Raw genomic sequence first — 14312 nt, 5'->3', positions numbered from 1 at the left:
AGAAACACAATCAAATTAATCGTTTACCTTTCATGATCTTCGGATGTTTTCACTCACGAGACTCCCAGTTAGACAACAAATGTTCCTTTTGTTCCATAAAGATATTTTTATATCCAAATACCTCCATTCGTTTGGCGCGTTATGCTCAGAAATCCACAGGAAAAAGCGGTCACGACAACGCAGACAAAAATTCCAGATAATATCCACATTGTCCACAGAAACATGTCAAACGTTTTTTATAATCAATCCTCAGGTAGTTTTCAAATATCTATTCGATAATATATCAACCGGGAGTGTTGGTTTTTCAATAGGACCGGGAGTAACAATGACCGCCTTTCTCTGTTGCGCAAAACTCACTCTGAGAGCCCCCACCTATCCACTTATGCAATGTGATTGTTTTGAATCTGGTGTCGGTTTACGTATGAGTTCATAAACCATGTGCCATGGAATCAGTGCCAGGTGCCATGGAATCAGTGCCAGGTGCCATGGAATCAGTGCCAGGTGCCATAGAATCAGTGCCAGGTGCCATAGAATCAGTGCCAGGTGCCATAGAATCAGTGCCATGAGCCATGGAATCAGTGCCAGGTGCCATGGAATCAGTGCCATGGAATCAGTGCCAGGTGCCATGGAATCAGTGCCAGGTGCCATGGAATCAGTGCCAGGTGCCATGGAATCAGTGCCAGGTGCCATGGAATCAGTGCCAGGTGCCATGGAATCAGTGCCAGGTGCCATGGAATCAGTGCCAGGTGCCATGGAATCAGTGCCAGGTGCCATGGAATCAGTGCCAGTTGCCATGGAATCAGTGCCAGTTGCCATGGAATCAGTGCCATGCGCCATGGAATCAGTGCCATGCGCCATGGAATCAGTGCCAGGTGCCATGGAATCAGTGCCATGCGCCATGGAATCAGTGCCAGGTGCCATGGAATCAGTGCCAGGTGCCATGGAATCAGTGCCATGCGCCATGGAATCAGTGCCATGCGCCATGGAATCAGTGCCAGGTGCCAAGGAACCAGTGCCATGCACCATGGAATCAGTGCCAGGTGCCATGGAATCAGTGCCAGGTGCCATGGAATCAGTGCCAGGTGCCATGGAATCAGTGCCAGGTGCCATGGAATCAGTGCCAGGTGCCATGGAATTAGTGCCAGGTGCCATGGAATCAGTGCCAGGTGCCATGAAATCAGTGCCAGGTGCCATGGAATCAGTGCCATGCGCCATGGAATCAGTGCCAGGTGCCATGGAATCAGTGCCATGGAATTTTTGCAGTAATGCTGCAATTAGTTGGTTGTAATTTTGGGTAGATCAGACATTTCCAAATCTCTGTGTTAGCTGAATGTGTGATGTAACTCCACCAGTCCTATATAATATAATTTACAAAGATTATACATTTTTTTTAGAAATTTTTCCCCAAAATATATATTTTTTAATCAATTAGTATATTTGAGTTTAACCATAATATTTGTCGTATTATTTGTTCTGTCTTTTCTGGTAGATTAAAATTGAAACTGCAACCAACTTTAAGTGTGTTAAAAATAGCAATATTTTGGAGATGATTTCATTTTCAAATCACCAAAAGTGAGAGGTAGTAATCTGAATAAAGGGAAAAAGACCATTCCTGAATATGGTGTGAGAAATTCTTATTAATCTGCTAGAGAATTATTTTGGATTTAAGTACAACTTTTGTATGACTGAAGCCTTTAGTGAGAGGTCTAAAGCTTTAATATTTATATTTATTATATATTTATATATATATATTTAATATTTAATAATTTCTGCCATCCAAATTCATCTTCATTATATAAATAGGCCCATTTAATTTTGTCTGGCTTGCCGTTCCAAATAAAATTGAATGATTGTTGCTCATATAATTTCAAAAACCAGGTCGCTAGGTGTAGGCAAGGCCATAAGCAAATAGGTAAAGTGAGATATGACTAAAGAGTTAATCAGGGCCATTTTTTCACAAATAGACAGAAAAGATCTTGTCTATTTTTGCAAACTTTCTAGTCACATTTACTGTAGTGAGATCCTTTCTTTCTTTCGGGATATGAATACTGAGTATGTCCACATCACTGTCAGAACATTTCATTGGTAAACTACACGGTAATGTAAAATATGTATTTTTTAATGATCCAATACGTAATATAGTAGTACACTTAATTTGGTTGTAATCCAGAGGTTAGAAAAAGTATCTAGATCCTCCTTGAGGCTGTGGAGGGATCCAAATTGTGGATTTAAAGAAACCATTAATCGTCAGTGTACAATGACACCTTTGTTTTTAAGCCCTGCATTTCTAGCCCCTTGATATTAATGTTGGATCTGATTTTAACAGCTAACATTTAGATGGCAATAATAAATAGATATGCCGATAGTTGACAACCTTGTTTTACTCCTCTTGACAGTTTAATACTTTCTGAGAAGTAGCCATTATTTATTATTTTACACCTAGGGTTACTATACATAACTTTAACCCATTGATTCTCCAAAATTGAAATATTCGAGGCATTATATATAAATTCCAGTTATACTTTATCAAAAGCCTTTTCAAAGTCAACTATGAATACCAGGCCTGGTTTCCCAGATTTTTCATAGTGTTCCATTGTTTCCAGTACTTGTCTTACAGTATATTATATCCAATGTATCGTCCTTGTAAAAAACCTGTTTGATAAAGATGAATAATATGCGACAGCACCTTTTTAGTTATATTTTTGGAAAGGTTTACAGTATCATGAAGTCAATGGTAATGTAGAACATTTTCACAGCTGACACGACGTTTCTTTCAGAACTTACATATCAATGTCACTATTTTTACAGGTCCTGTGTAGGGAGGCTATGCTGTTGTCCCGTCTGTTGCTCTCTCCGTTGCTAGTGGATGGACTTCCTGTAGCAAAAGAGGACTATAATTTTAGATCAGGACATCCACTCTTAATATCCAATTAATGAAGTATGGCGACAGGGAGCCTAGCGGTTGGAGCGTTGGACCAATAACCAAAAGGTTGCGTGTTTCAATCCCCGAGCTGACAAGGGTGTCGTAGGGCACTCAGTCTGGCTTTCAACTTACTCTTGAAAGTTGTAATAGTAGAATGCACAAGGTGTCATTTCAAAATGTGGGTAGTGTATCATCAGAGAACTATGTATAACTTGTCAGAAATGTCCAGATCAAATAGTCCAAGTCAGTTTATGTTTTTTAGCTAAATTCATTAGCCTTAGATTTGTTGTAATGTTTGAGTCACTCAAATATGACATGAATAAACATTAGACATGGGAAAATGTGTAGATTTGCAAGAAAATGTGCTTCAAAACTGCAAAATTGTATCTGCACCCCATGACAAAAATTTATAGAATTGCAGGAAATAAGCTTTAAAACTGCAAAATTGTCTGTCGCCAACAAGAGAGGTGTGAACAATTTTTTGTCATGCTTGTGACTATAGAAATAGACGTGGGGCGCTGGATATTCCCATATGCTTTGGGAACCCCTGTTGTAGGGTGTCTCAAGGTGTCGCAGGGAGAGTTGGGATATGCAAAAAACACATTTCCAATTCAATCCTGCGTATTAATACACGTATACACACATATTAATACACGTATACACACATATTAATACACGTATACACACATATTAATACACGTATACACACATATTAATACACGTATACACACATATTAATACACGTATACACACATATTAATACACGTATACACACATATTAATACACGTATACACACATATTAATACACGTATACACACATATTAATACACGTATACACACCTGCGTATTAATACACACATGTACATGAAACTGGACAAATATAAGCACCCAACAAATTATATTATAGCTACTAAATATTAATGAATTCAAACTCAGTAGCTGTTCTCACCCTCATTTGTCCATTTGGAATGTTCCAGAGTTACTCTGTTGGACAGTGTACCAACACTGAGAAACAAAACCAATGAGACGGTTAATGCAGACAATGCTAACCACACAGGCATGACGATTTGTTGTGTAGTGATGGAACACAGAAACAGGCCATGGGACTACAGGGTGTGGTGCGTACTTTAAAAACGCCCCCCTCAGTGCTTCCCTCCCCTCCACCTCCCCAGGATCCTGCCCTGAACAGGGGATGTCTGCCTCCGTACATCTGGATCACCATGTTAAGGAAACATAAGGACTGCATGCAACCATGTACAATTATATAGTACTGCCATATTGTTGGACCCTTACAATGATGTGGAGAACATAGAACTCATGATTAGATCTTATAAAATCTGATATATTTTAAAGGATACTGTACTCTTCCATACTGCAGAGTGTCATCTCCATCCACGTCCAGGTCAGCGTCACTGTCACCACGGCCTTCCTTAGACGTCCTGCTGCTCACAAACACCGACCCTGAGGACGTCATAACACTCTGTGACTTATATTCATTCAATATATCTTCACTCTCACCATATCTTCACTCTCACCATATCTTCACTCTCACCATATCTTCACTCTCACCATATCTTCACTCTCACCATATCTTCACTCTCACCATATCTTCACTCTCACCATATCTTCACTCTCACCATATCTTCACTCTCACCATATCTTCACTCTCACCATATCTTCACTCTCACCATATCTTCACTCTCACCATATCTTCACTCTCACTATATCTTCACTCTCACCATATCTTCACTCTCACCATATCTTCACTCTCACCATATCTTCACTCTCACCATATCTTCACTCTCACCATATCTTCACTCTCACTATATCTTCACTCTCACTATATCTTCACTCTCACTATATCTTCACTCTCACTATATCTTCACTCTCACCATACCTCCACTCTCACCATATCTTCACTCTCACCATACCTCCACTCTCACCATATCTTCACTCTCACCATATCTTCACTCTCACCATATCTTCACTCTCACCATATCTTCACTGTCACCATATCATCACTCTCATCACATCTTCACTCTCACCATATCTTCACTCTCACCATATCATCAAACCCATCACATCTTCACTCTCACCATACCTTCACTCTCACCATATCTTCACTCTCACCATACCTTCACTCTCACCATACCTTCACTCTCACCATATCTTCACACTCACCATATCTTCACACTCACCATATCTTCACACTCACCATATCTTCACACTCACCTAGCACATTCTCACATAGTGGGCAGTGTTAACTGACTATCGAGTGTTAAGGGCAGATGTTTAAGGCCATTGAGAGGTGAGACTTTCTTTGCTAAACTGAGGCCATTGAAAGGTGACACTTCCAAATGTGTGGAGTGATTCGTGTCACCTATGCTGTCATGCCAGCTCATTGTCATTGTCATTGTTTGACTTGACATGTACCATATGTCTCATTTTCAAGGGTTGAAAAATTCCCTTAACTTTCCCCAAATTCCCAGGTTTTCCAGACATCCTGGCTGGAAGAGAATAAGATTTCTGGAAAACCTGAGCATTTTGGGAAAGTTACAAGAAATGTATAACCCTATCGGCAACCCATATAATCAAGGTAGAGCTTTGCTGTTGTTAATGGAAAGCAATTCATCCTTAATGGTAGGCTAATAGAGTATACTGTGTTAAGTACACTGGCCTTTCTAACTGCCACTCAGTCACATTATCCACCCCACTGCACCAGATCCAAGACCCAGTCAGAGGGTCTGGTACGGGGGATGTGTTTTACCTTCACACCCTCCCAGTATGGATGTCATCCGTATCCTCCTCCGCTCACTCCATTCTTCCTCCCCCCTCCCCAGGTCCAACAAAATGTCCTGAAAACACACACAGACTACTTACTGATTACTGATGTATCTCCGAGGCGTAACCCGAGGTACGGTAACCTGATGTACAGTAACCTGCGGTACAGTAACCTGCGGTACAGTAATCTGATGTACAGTATCCTGCGGTACAGTAACCTGCGGTACAGTAATCTGCGGTACAGTAACCTGATGTACAGTAACCTGATGTACAGTAACCTGATGTACAGTAACCTGCGGTACAGTAACCTGATGTACAGTAACCTGATGTACAGTAATCTGCGGTACAGTAACCTGATGTACAGTAACCTGATGTACAGTAACCTGATGTACAGTAATCTGCGGTACAGTAACCTGATGTACAGTAATCTGCGGTACAGTAACCTGATGTACAGTAACCTGATGTACAGTAACCTGATGTACAGTAACCTGATGTACAGTAACCTGATGTACAGTAACCTGATGTACAGTAACCTGCGGTACAGTAACCTGATGTACAGTAACCTGATGTACAGTAACCTGCGGTACAGTAACCTGATGTACAGTAACCTGATGTACAGTAACCTGCGGTACAGTAACCTGCGGTACAGTAACCTGATGTACAGTAACCTGCGGTACAGTAACCTGATGTACAGTAACCTGATGTACAGTAACCTGATGTACAGTAACCTGCGGTACAGTAACCTGCGGTACAGTAACCTGATGTACAGTAACCTGCGGTACGGTAACCTGCGGTACGGTAATCTGAGGTACGGTAACCTGAGGTACGGTAACCTGAGGTACGGTAACCTGAGGTACGGTAACCTGAGGTACAGTAACCTGCAGTACAGTAACCTGCGGTACAGTAATCTGCGGTACAGTAACCTGATGTACAGTAACCTGATGTACAGTAACCTGCGGTACAGTAACCTGCGGTACAGTAACCTGCGGTACAGTAACCTGCGGTACAGTAATCTGCGGTACAGTAATCTGCGGTACAGTAACCTGATGTACAGTAACCTGATGTACAGTAACCTGATGTACAGTAACCTGATGTACAGTAACCTGATGTACAGTAACCTGCGGTACAGTAATCTGATGTACAGTATCCTGCGGTACAGTAACCTGATGTACAGTAACCTGCGGTACAGTAACCTGATGTACAGTAACCTGCGGTACAGTAATCTGCGGTACAGTAACCTGATGTACAGTAACCTGATGTACAGTAACCTGATGTACAGTAACCTGATGTACAGTAACCTGATGTACAGTAACCTGATGTACAGTAACCTGCGGTACGGTAACCTGATGTACGGTAACCTGCGGTACGGTAACCTGCGGTACGGTAATCTGATGTACGGTAACCTGAGGTACGGTAACCTGAGGTACGGTAACCTGAGGTACGGTAACCTGAGGTACGGTAACCTGCGGTACAGTAACCTGATGTACAGTAACCTGATGTACAGTAACCTGATGTACAGTAACCTGATGTACAGTAACCTGTTGTACAGTAACCTGAGGTACAGTAACCGAGGTACAGTAACCGAGGTACAGTAACCGAGGTACGGTACCCGAGGTACGGTAACCTGATGTACAGTAACCTGATGTACAGTAACCTGAGGTACAGTAACCGAGGTACGGTACCCGAGGTACGGTAACCTGATGTACAGTAACCTGATGTACAGTAACCCGAGGTACGGTAACCTGATGTACAGTAACCTGATGTACGGTAACCCGAGGTACGGTAACCCGATGTACAGTAACCCGATGTGCAGTATCCTGATGTACGGTAACCTGAGGTACAGTAACCTGATGTACAGTAACCTGATGTACAGTATCCTGATGTACAGTATCCTGATGTACGGTAACCTGAGGTACGATACCAGAGGTACAGTAACCTGAGGTACAGCAACCTGATGTACAGTAACCTGAGGTACAGTAACCTGATGTACGGTATCTGAGGTACGGTAACCTGAGGTACGGTAACCAGAGGTACGGTAACCTGAGGTATGGTAACCTGAAGTATGGTATACAGTAACCTGAGGTACAGTAACCTGATGTACAGTAACCTGATGTACAGTAACCTGATGTACAGTATCCTGATGTACAGTATCCTGATGTACAGTAACCTGAGGTACGGTAAAACTGTGGTACAGTAACCTGAGGTACAGTAACCTGATGTACGGTATCCTGTGGTACAGTAACCTGTGGTACGGTAACCTGTGGTACGGTAACATGAGGTACGGTAACCTGTACAGTAACCTGATATACAGTAACCTGAGGTACGGTAACCTGTACAGTAACCTGTGGTACGGTAACCCGTGGTACAGTATCCTGAGGTACGGTAACCTGAGGTACAGTAACCTGTGGTACGGTAACCTGAGGTACAGTAACCTGAGGTACGGTAACCTGATGTATGGTATACAGTAACCTGAGGTACGGTAACCTGAGGTACGGTAACCTGAGGTACGGTAACCTGAGGTACAGTAACCTGAGGTACGGTAACCTGAGGTACGGTAACCTGAGGTACGGTAACCTGAGGTACGATAACCTGAGGTACAATAACCTGAGGTACAATAACCTGAGGTACAGTAACCTTATGTATGGTATACAGTAACCTGAGGTACGGTAACCTGAGGTACGGTAACCTGAGGTACGGTAACCTGAGGTACGGTAACCTGTTGTACGGTAACCTGAGGTACGGTAACCTGAGGTACGGTAACCTGAGGTACGGTAACCTGAGGTACGGTAACCTGAGGTATGGTAGCCTGAGGTACGGTAACCTAAGGTACGGTAACCTGAGGTACAGTAATCTTATGTATGGTATACAGTAACCTGTTTTACAGTAACCTGAGGTAGGGTAACCTGAGGTACGGTAACCTGTTGTACAGTAACCTGAGGTACGGTAACCTATTGTACAGTAACCTGAGGTACAGTAACCTGAGGTACGGTAACCTGAGGTACAGTAACCTGAGGTACAGTAACCTGAGGTACAGTAACCTGAGGTACAGTAACCTGAGGTACAGTAACCTGTACAGTAACCTGAGGTACAGTAACCTGATGTACAGTAACCTGAGGTACGGTAACCTGTTGTACGATAACCTGAGGTACGGTAACCTGAGGTACGGTAACCTGAGGTACGGTAACCTGAGGTACGGTAACCTGTTGTACGATAACCTGAGGTACGGTAGCCTGAGGTACGGTAACCTAAGGTATGGTAACCTGAGGTACAGTAATCTTATGTATGGTATACAGTAACCTGTTGTACAGTAACCTGAGGTAGGGTAACCTGAGGTACGGTAACCTGTTGTACAGTAACCTGAGGTACGGTAAGCTATTGTACAGTAACCTGAGGTACAGTAACCTGAGGTACGGTAACCTGAGGTACGGTAACCTGAGATACAGTAACCTGTACAGTAACCTGAGGTACGGTAACCTGAGGTACGGTAACCTGAGGTACAGTAACATGTACAGTAACCTGAAGTACAGTAACCTGAGGTACAGTAACCTGAGGTACAGTAACCTGAGGTACAGTAACCTGAGGTACAGTAACCTGAGGTACAGTAACCTGTACAGTAACCTGAGGTACAGTAACCTGAGGTACAGTAACCTGTAAAAGCAGGCCCTCTCCACATGGACACACTGAGCCTAATGGGCAGAAAGCAATACCAGGAGTTTAATTACAGGTGGCCACAACATGCTGTTAACCTCCGATTATTTCAGTAGCCCTGTTTCCAGACCAATCCACCTGCTCTATCCATCCTCGATCTCTCTAAGACATCCAGTACAGTATACAGTATGAGGAAGAGCTAGGCTTGCTGTCGTCTACAGTACAATACAACGCCAGTTTCTATTTAGGAACATACCTGGTCCTCGTAAGGTCTCCTTCTCTTCAGCTTGCCGATCCTGACTGAAAGAGAACCCACACAGAGAGACAGACAGGGAGCAGAGAGGGTTAGCTAGAAGATATCTGTCGAGCTAGGTAATAGCTAGGTAATAGCTAGTAATAGCTAGTTAATAGCTAGGTAATAGCTAGGTAATAGCTAGGTAATAGCTAGGTAATAGCTAGGTAATAGCAATTGGCTGTGCAACTCCCCATTGGGAGTAAATGTACAATACATGGTACCTTAGTGTAAACGCAGCCATGCAGTAAGACCCAAAATAAGGAGTTAAAGTAGAGGGATGTTGCTTCTGCTTTGTGATAATGGGGGTAAAAGTGACAGAGTTGTTGGCTACTGTGTATAAAAACAGGCCGGAATACACACAAATGCATACACAAGCACACGCACACACACACACGCACGCCCGCACACACACACACACACACACAATAACAAATGTAACAAAGAAAAACACCAACTGTGAACTTTTTCATCTTGTTCCTGACTGCATCCTGCCTGTGTTGTTCCTGACTACATACTACCTGTGTTGTTCCTGACTACATACTACCTGTGTTGTTCCTGACTACATACTACCCGTGTTGTTCCTGACTGCATCCTGCCTGTGTTGTTCCTGACTACACACTACCTGTGTTGTTCCTGACTACACACTACCTGTGTTGTTCCTGACTGGATCCTGCCTGTGTTGTTCCTGACTACATACTACCTGTGTTGTTCCTGACTACATACTACCTGTGTTGTTCCTGACTACATACTACCTGTGTTGTTCCTGACTACATACTACATGTGTTGTTCCTGACTACACACTACCTGTGTTGTTCCTGACTACATACTACCTGTGTTGTTCCTGACTACACACTACCTGTGTTGTTCCTGACTACATACTACATGTGTTGTTCCTGACTGGATCCTGCCTGTGTTGTTCCTGACTGGATCCTGCCTGTGTTGTTCCTGACTACATACTACCTGTGTTGTTCCTGACTACATACTACCTGTGTTGTTCCTGACTACATACTACCTGTGTTGTTCCTGACTACATACTACATGTGTTGTTCCTGACTACACACTACCTGTGTTGTTCCTGACTACATACTACCTGTGTTGTTCCTGACTACATACTACATGTGTTGTTCCTGACTGGATCCTGCCTGTGTTGTTCCTGACTACATCCTGCCTGTGTTGTTCCTGACTACATACTACCTGTGTTGTTCCTGACTACACACTACCTGTGTTGTTCCTGACTACATACTACCTGTGTTGTTCCTGACTACACACTACCTGTGTTGTTCCTGACTACATACTACCTGTGTTGTTCCTGACTGCATCCTGCCTGTGTTGTTCCTGACTACATACTACCTGTGTTGTTCCTGACTACATACTACCTGTGTTGTTCCTGACTGCATCCTGCCTGTGTTGTTCCTGACTACATAGTACCTGTGTTGTTCCTGACTACATAGTACCTGTGTTGTTCCTGACTACACACTACCTGTGTTGTTCCTGACTACATAGTACCTGTGTTGTTCCTGACTGCATACTACCTGTGTTGTTCCTGACTGCATACTACCTGTGTTGTTCCTGACTACACACTACCTGTGTTGTTCCTGACTACACACTACCTGTGTTGTTCCTGACTACATACTACCTGTGTTGTTCCTGACTACATACTACATGTGTTGTTCCTGACTGGATCCTGCCTGTGTTGTTCCTGACTACATACTACCTGTGTTGTTCCTGACTACATACTACATGTGTTGTTCCTGACTACATACTACATGTGTTGTTCCTGACTACATACTACCTGTGTTGTTCCTGACTACACACTACCTGTGTTGTTCCTGACTACATACTACATGTGTTGTTCCTGACTACACACTACCTGTGTTGTTCCTGACTACATACTACCTGTGTTGTTCCTGACTACATACTACCTGTGTTGTTCCTGACTACATACTACATGTGTTGTTCCTGACTGGATCCTGCCTGTGTTGTTCCTGACTGGATCCTACCTGTGTTGTTCCTGACTGCATCCTGCCTGTGTTGTTCCTGACTACATACTACCTGTGTTGTTCCTGACTATATACTACCTGTGTTGTTCCTGACTGCATCCTGCCTGTGTTGTTCCTGACTACATAGTACCTGTGTTGTTCCTGACTACATAGTACCTGTGTTGTTCCTGACTACATAGTACCTGTGTTGTTCCTGACTACACACTACCTGTGTTGTTCCTGACTACATAGTACCTGTGTTGTTCCTGACTGCATACTACCTGTGTTGTTCCTGACTGCATACTACCTGTGTTGTTCCTGACTACACACTACCTGTGTTGTTCCTGACTACACACTACCTGTGTTGTTCCTGACTACATACTACCTGTGTTGTTCCTGACTACATACTACATGTGTTGTTCCTGACTGGATCCTGCCTGTGTTGTTCCTGACTACATACTACCTGTGTTGTTCCTGACTACATACTACATGTGTTGTTCCTGACTACATACTACATGTGTTGTTCCTGACTACATACTACCTGTGTTGTTCCTGACTACACACTACCTGTGTTGTTCCTGACTACACACTACCTGTGTTGTTCCTGACTACATACTACATGTGTTGTTCCTGACTACACACTACCTGTGTTGTTCCTGACTACATACTACCTGTGTTGTTCCTGACTACATACTACCTGTGTTGTTCCTGACTACATACTACATGTGTTGTTCCTGACTGGATCCTGCCTGTGTTGTTCCTGACTGGATCCTGCCTGTGTTGTTCCTGACTACATACTACCTGTGTTGTTCCTGACTACATACTACCTGTGTTGTTCCTGACTACATACTACCTGTGTTGTTCCTGACTACATACTACATGTGTTGTTCCTGACTACACACTACCTGTGTTGTTCCTGACTACATACTACCTGTGTTGTTCCTGACTACATACTACATGTGTTGTTCCTGACTGGATCCTGCCTGTGTTGTTCCTGACTACATCCTGCCTGTGTTGTTCCTGACTACATACTACCTGTGTTGTTCCTGACTACACACTACCTGTGTTGTTCCTGACTACATACTACCTGTGTTGTTCCTGACTACACACTACCTGTGTTGTTCCTGACTACATACTACCTGTGTTGTTCCTGACTGCATCCTGCCTGTGTTGTTCCTGACTACATACTACCTGTGTTGTTCCTGACTACATACTACCTGTGTTGTTCCTGACTGCATCCTGCCTGTGTTGTTCCTGACTACATAGTACCTGTGTTGTTCCTGACTACATAGTACCTGTGTTGTTCCTGACTACATAGTACCTGTGTTGTTCCTGACTACACACTACCTGTGTTGTTCCTGACTACATAGTACCTGTGTTGTTCCTGACTGCATACTACCTGTGTTGTTCCTGACTGCATACTACCTGTGTTGTTCCTGACTACACACTACCTGTGTTGTTCCTGACTACACACTACCTGTGTTGTTCCTGACTACATACTACCTGTGTTGTTCCTGACTACATACTACATGTGTTGTTCCTGACTGGATCCTGCCTGTGTTGTTCCTGACTACATACTACCTGTGTTGTTCCTGACTACATACTACATGTGTTGTTCCTGACTACATACTACATGTGTTGTTCCTGACTACATACTACCTGTGTTGTTCCTGACTACATACTACATGTGTTGTTCCTGACTACACACTACCTGTGTTGTTCCTGACTACATACTACCTGTGTTGTTCCTGACTACACACTACCTGTGTTGTTCCTGACTACATACTACATGTGTTGTTCCTGACTGGATCCTGCCTGTGTTGTTCCTGACTGGATCCTGCCTGTGTTGTTCCTGACTACATACTACCTGTGTTGTTCCTGACTACATACTACCTGTGTTGTTCCTGACTACATACTACCTGTGTTGTTCCTGACTACATACTACATGTGTTGTTCCTGACTACACACTACCTGTGTTGTTCCTGACTACATACTACCTGTGTTGTTCCTGACTACATACTACATGTGTTGTTCCTGACTGGATCCTGCCTGTGTTGTTCCTGACTACATCCTGCCTGTGTTGTTCCTGACTACATACTACCTGTGTTGTTCCTGACTACACACTACCTGTGTTGTTCCTGACTACATACTACCTGTGTTGTTCCTGACTACACACTACCTGTGTTGTTCCTGACTACATACTACCTGTGTTGTTCCTGACTGCATCCTGCCTGTGTTGTTCCTGACTACATACTACCTGTGTTGTTCCTGACTACATACTACCTGTGTTGTTCCTGACTGCATCCTGCCTGTGTTGTTCCTGACTACATAGTACCTGTGTTGTTCCTGACTACATAGTACCTGTGTTGTTCCTGACTACACACTACCTGTGTTGTTCCTGACTACATAGTACCTGTGTTGTTCCTGACTGCATACTACCTGTGTTGTTCCTGACTGCATACTACCTGTGTTGTTCCTGACTACACACTACCTGTGTTGTTCCTGACTACACACTACCTGTGTTGTTCCTGACTACATACTACCTGTGTTGTTCCTGACTACATACTACATGTGTTGTTCCTGACTACATACTACCTGTGTTGTTCCTGACTACATACTACATGTGTTGTTCCTGACTACATACTACATGTGTTGTTCCTGACTACATACTACATGTGTTGTTCC

At 43.3% G+C, this 14312-nt stretch overlaps 1 protein-coding gene across 1 annotated transcript in view; it reads right to left on the bottom strand.

Moving 5' to 3' along the window:
• Positions 1 to 14312, bottom strand: part of LOC129867412 (E3 ubiquitin-protein ligase RNF220-like) — an 81884-nt gene that overhangs the window by 3974 nt on the left and 63598 nt on the right. The window contains exons 8-13 of the mRNA XM_055940792.1: positions 9610 to 9653; positions 5692 to 5779; positions 4283 to 4385; positions 4051 to 4134; positions 3874 to 3929; positions 2785 to 2875 (exon numbers count right to left, since the gene is read on the bottom strand). Coding sequence (XP_055796767.1) covers positions 2785 to 2875; positions 3874 to 3929; positions 4051 to 4134; positions 4283 to 4385; positions 5692 to 5779; positions 9610 to 9653 — 466 coding nt within the window. The remainder of the gene's footprint in view (positions 1 to 2784; positions 2876 to 3873; positions 3930 to 4050; positions 4135 to 4282; positions 4386 to 5691; positions 5780 to 9609; positions 9654 to 14312) is intronic.

Source organism: Salvelinus fontinalis, chromosome 12 (genome assembly GCF_029448725.1).
Source record: "Salvelinus fontinalis isolate EN_2023a chromosome 12, ASM2944872v1, whole genome shotgun sequence".
Taxonomy (NCBI): domain Eukaryota; kingdom Metazoa; phylum Chordata; class Actinopteri; order Salmoniformes; family Salmonidae; genus Salvelinus; species Salvelinus fontinalis.
Note: the sequence above shows the minus strand (reverse complement) of the source record. Positions and strands in the feature narration are given on the sequence as shown.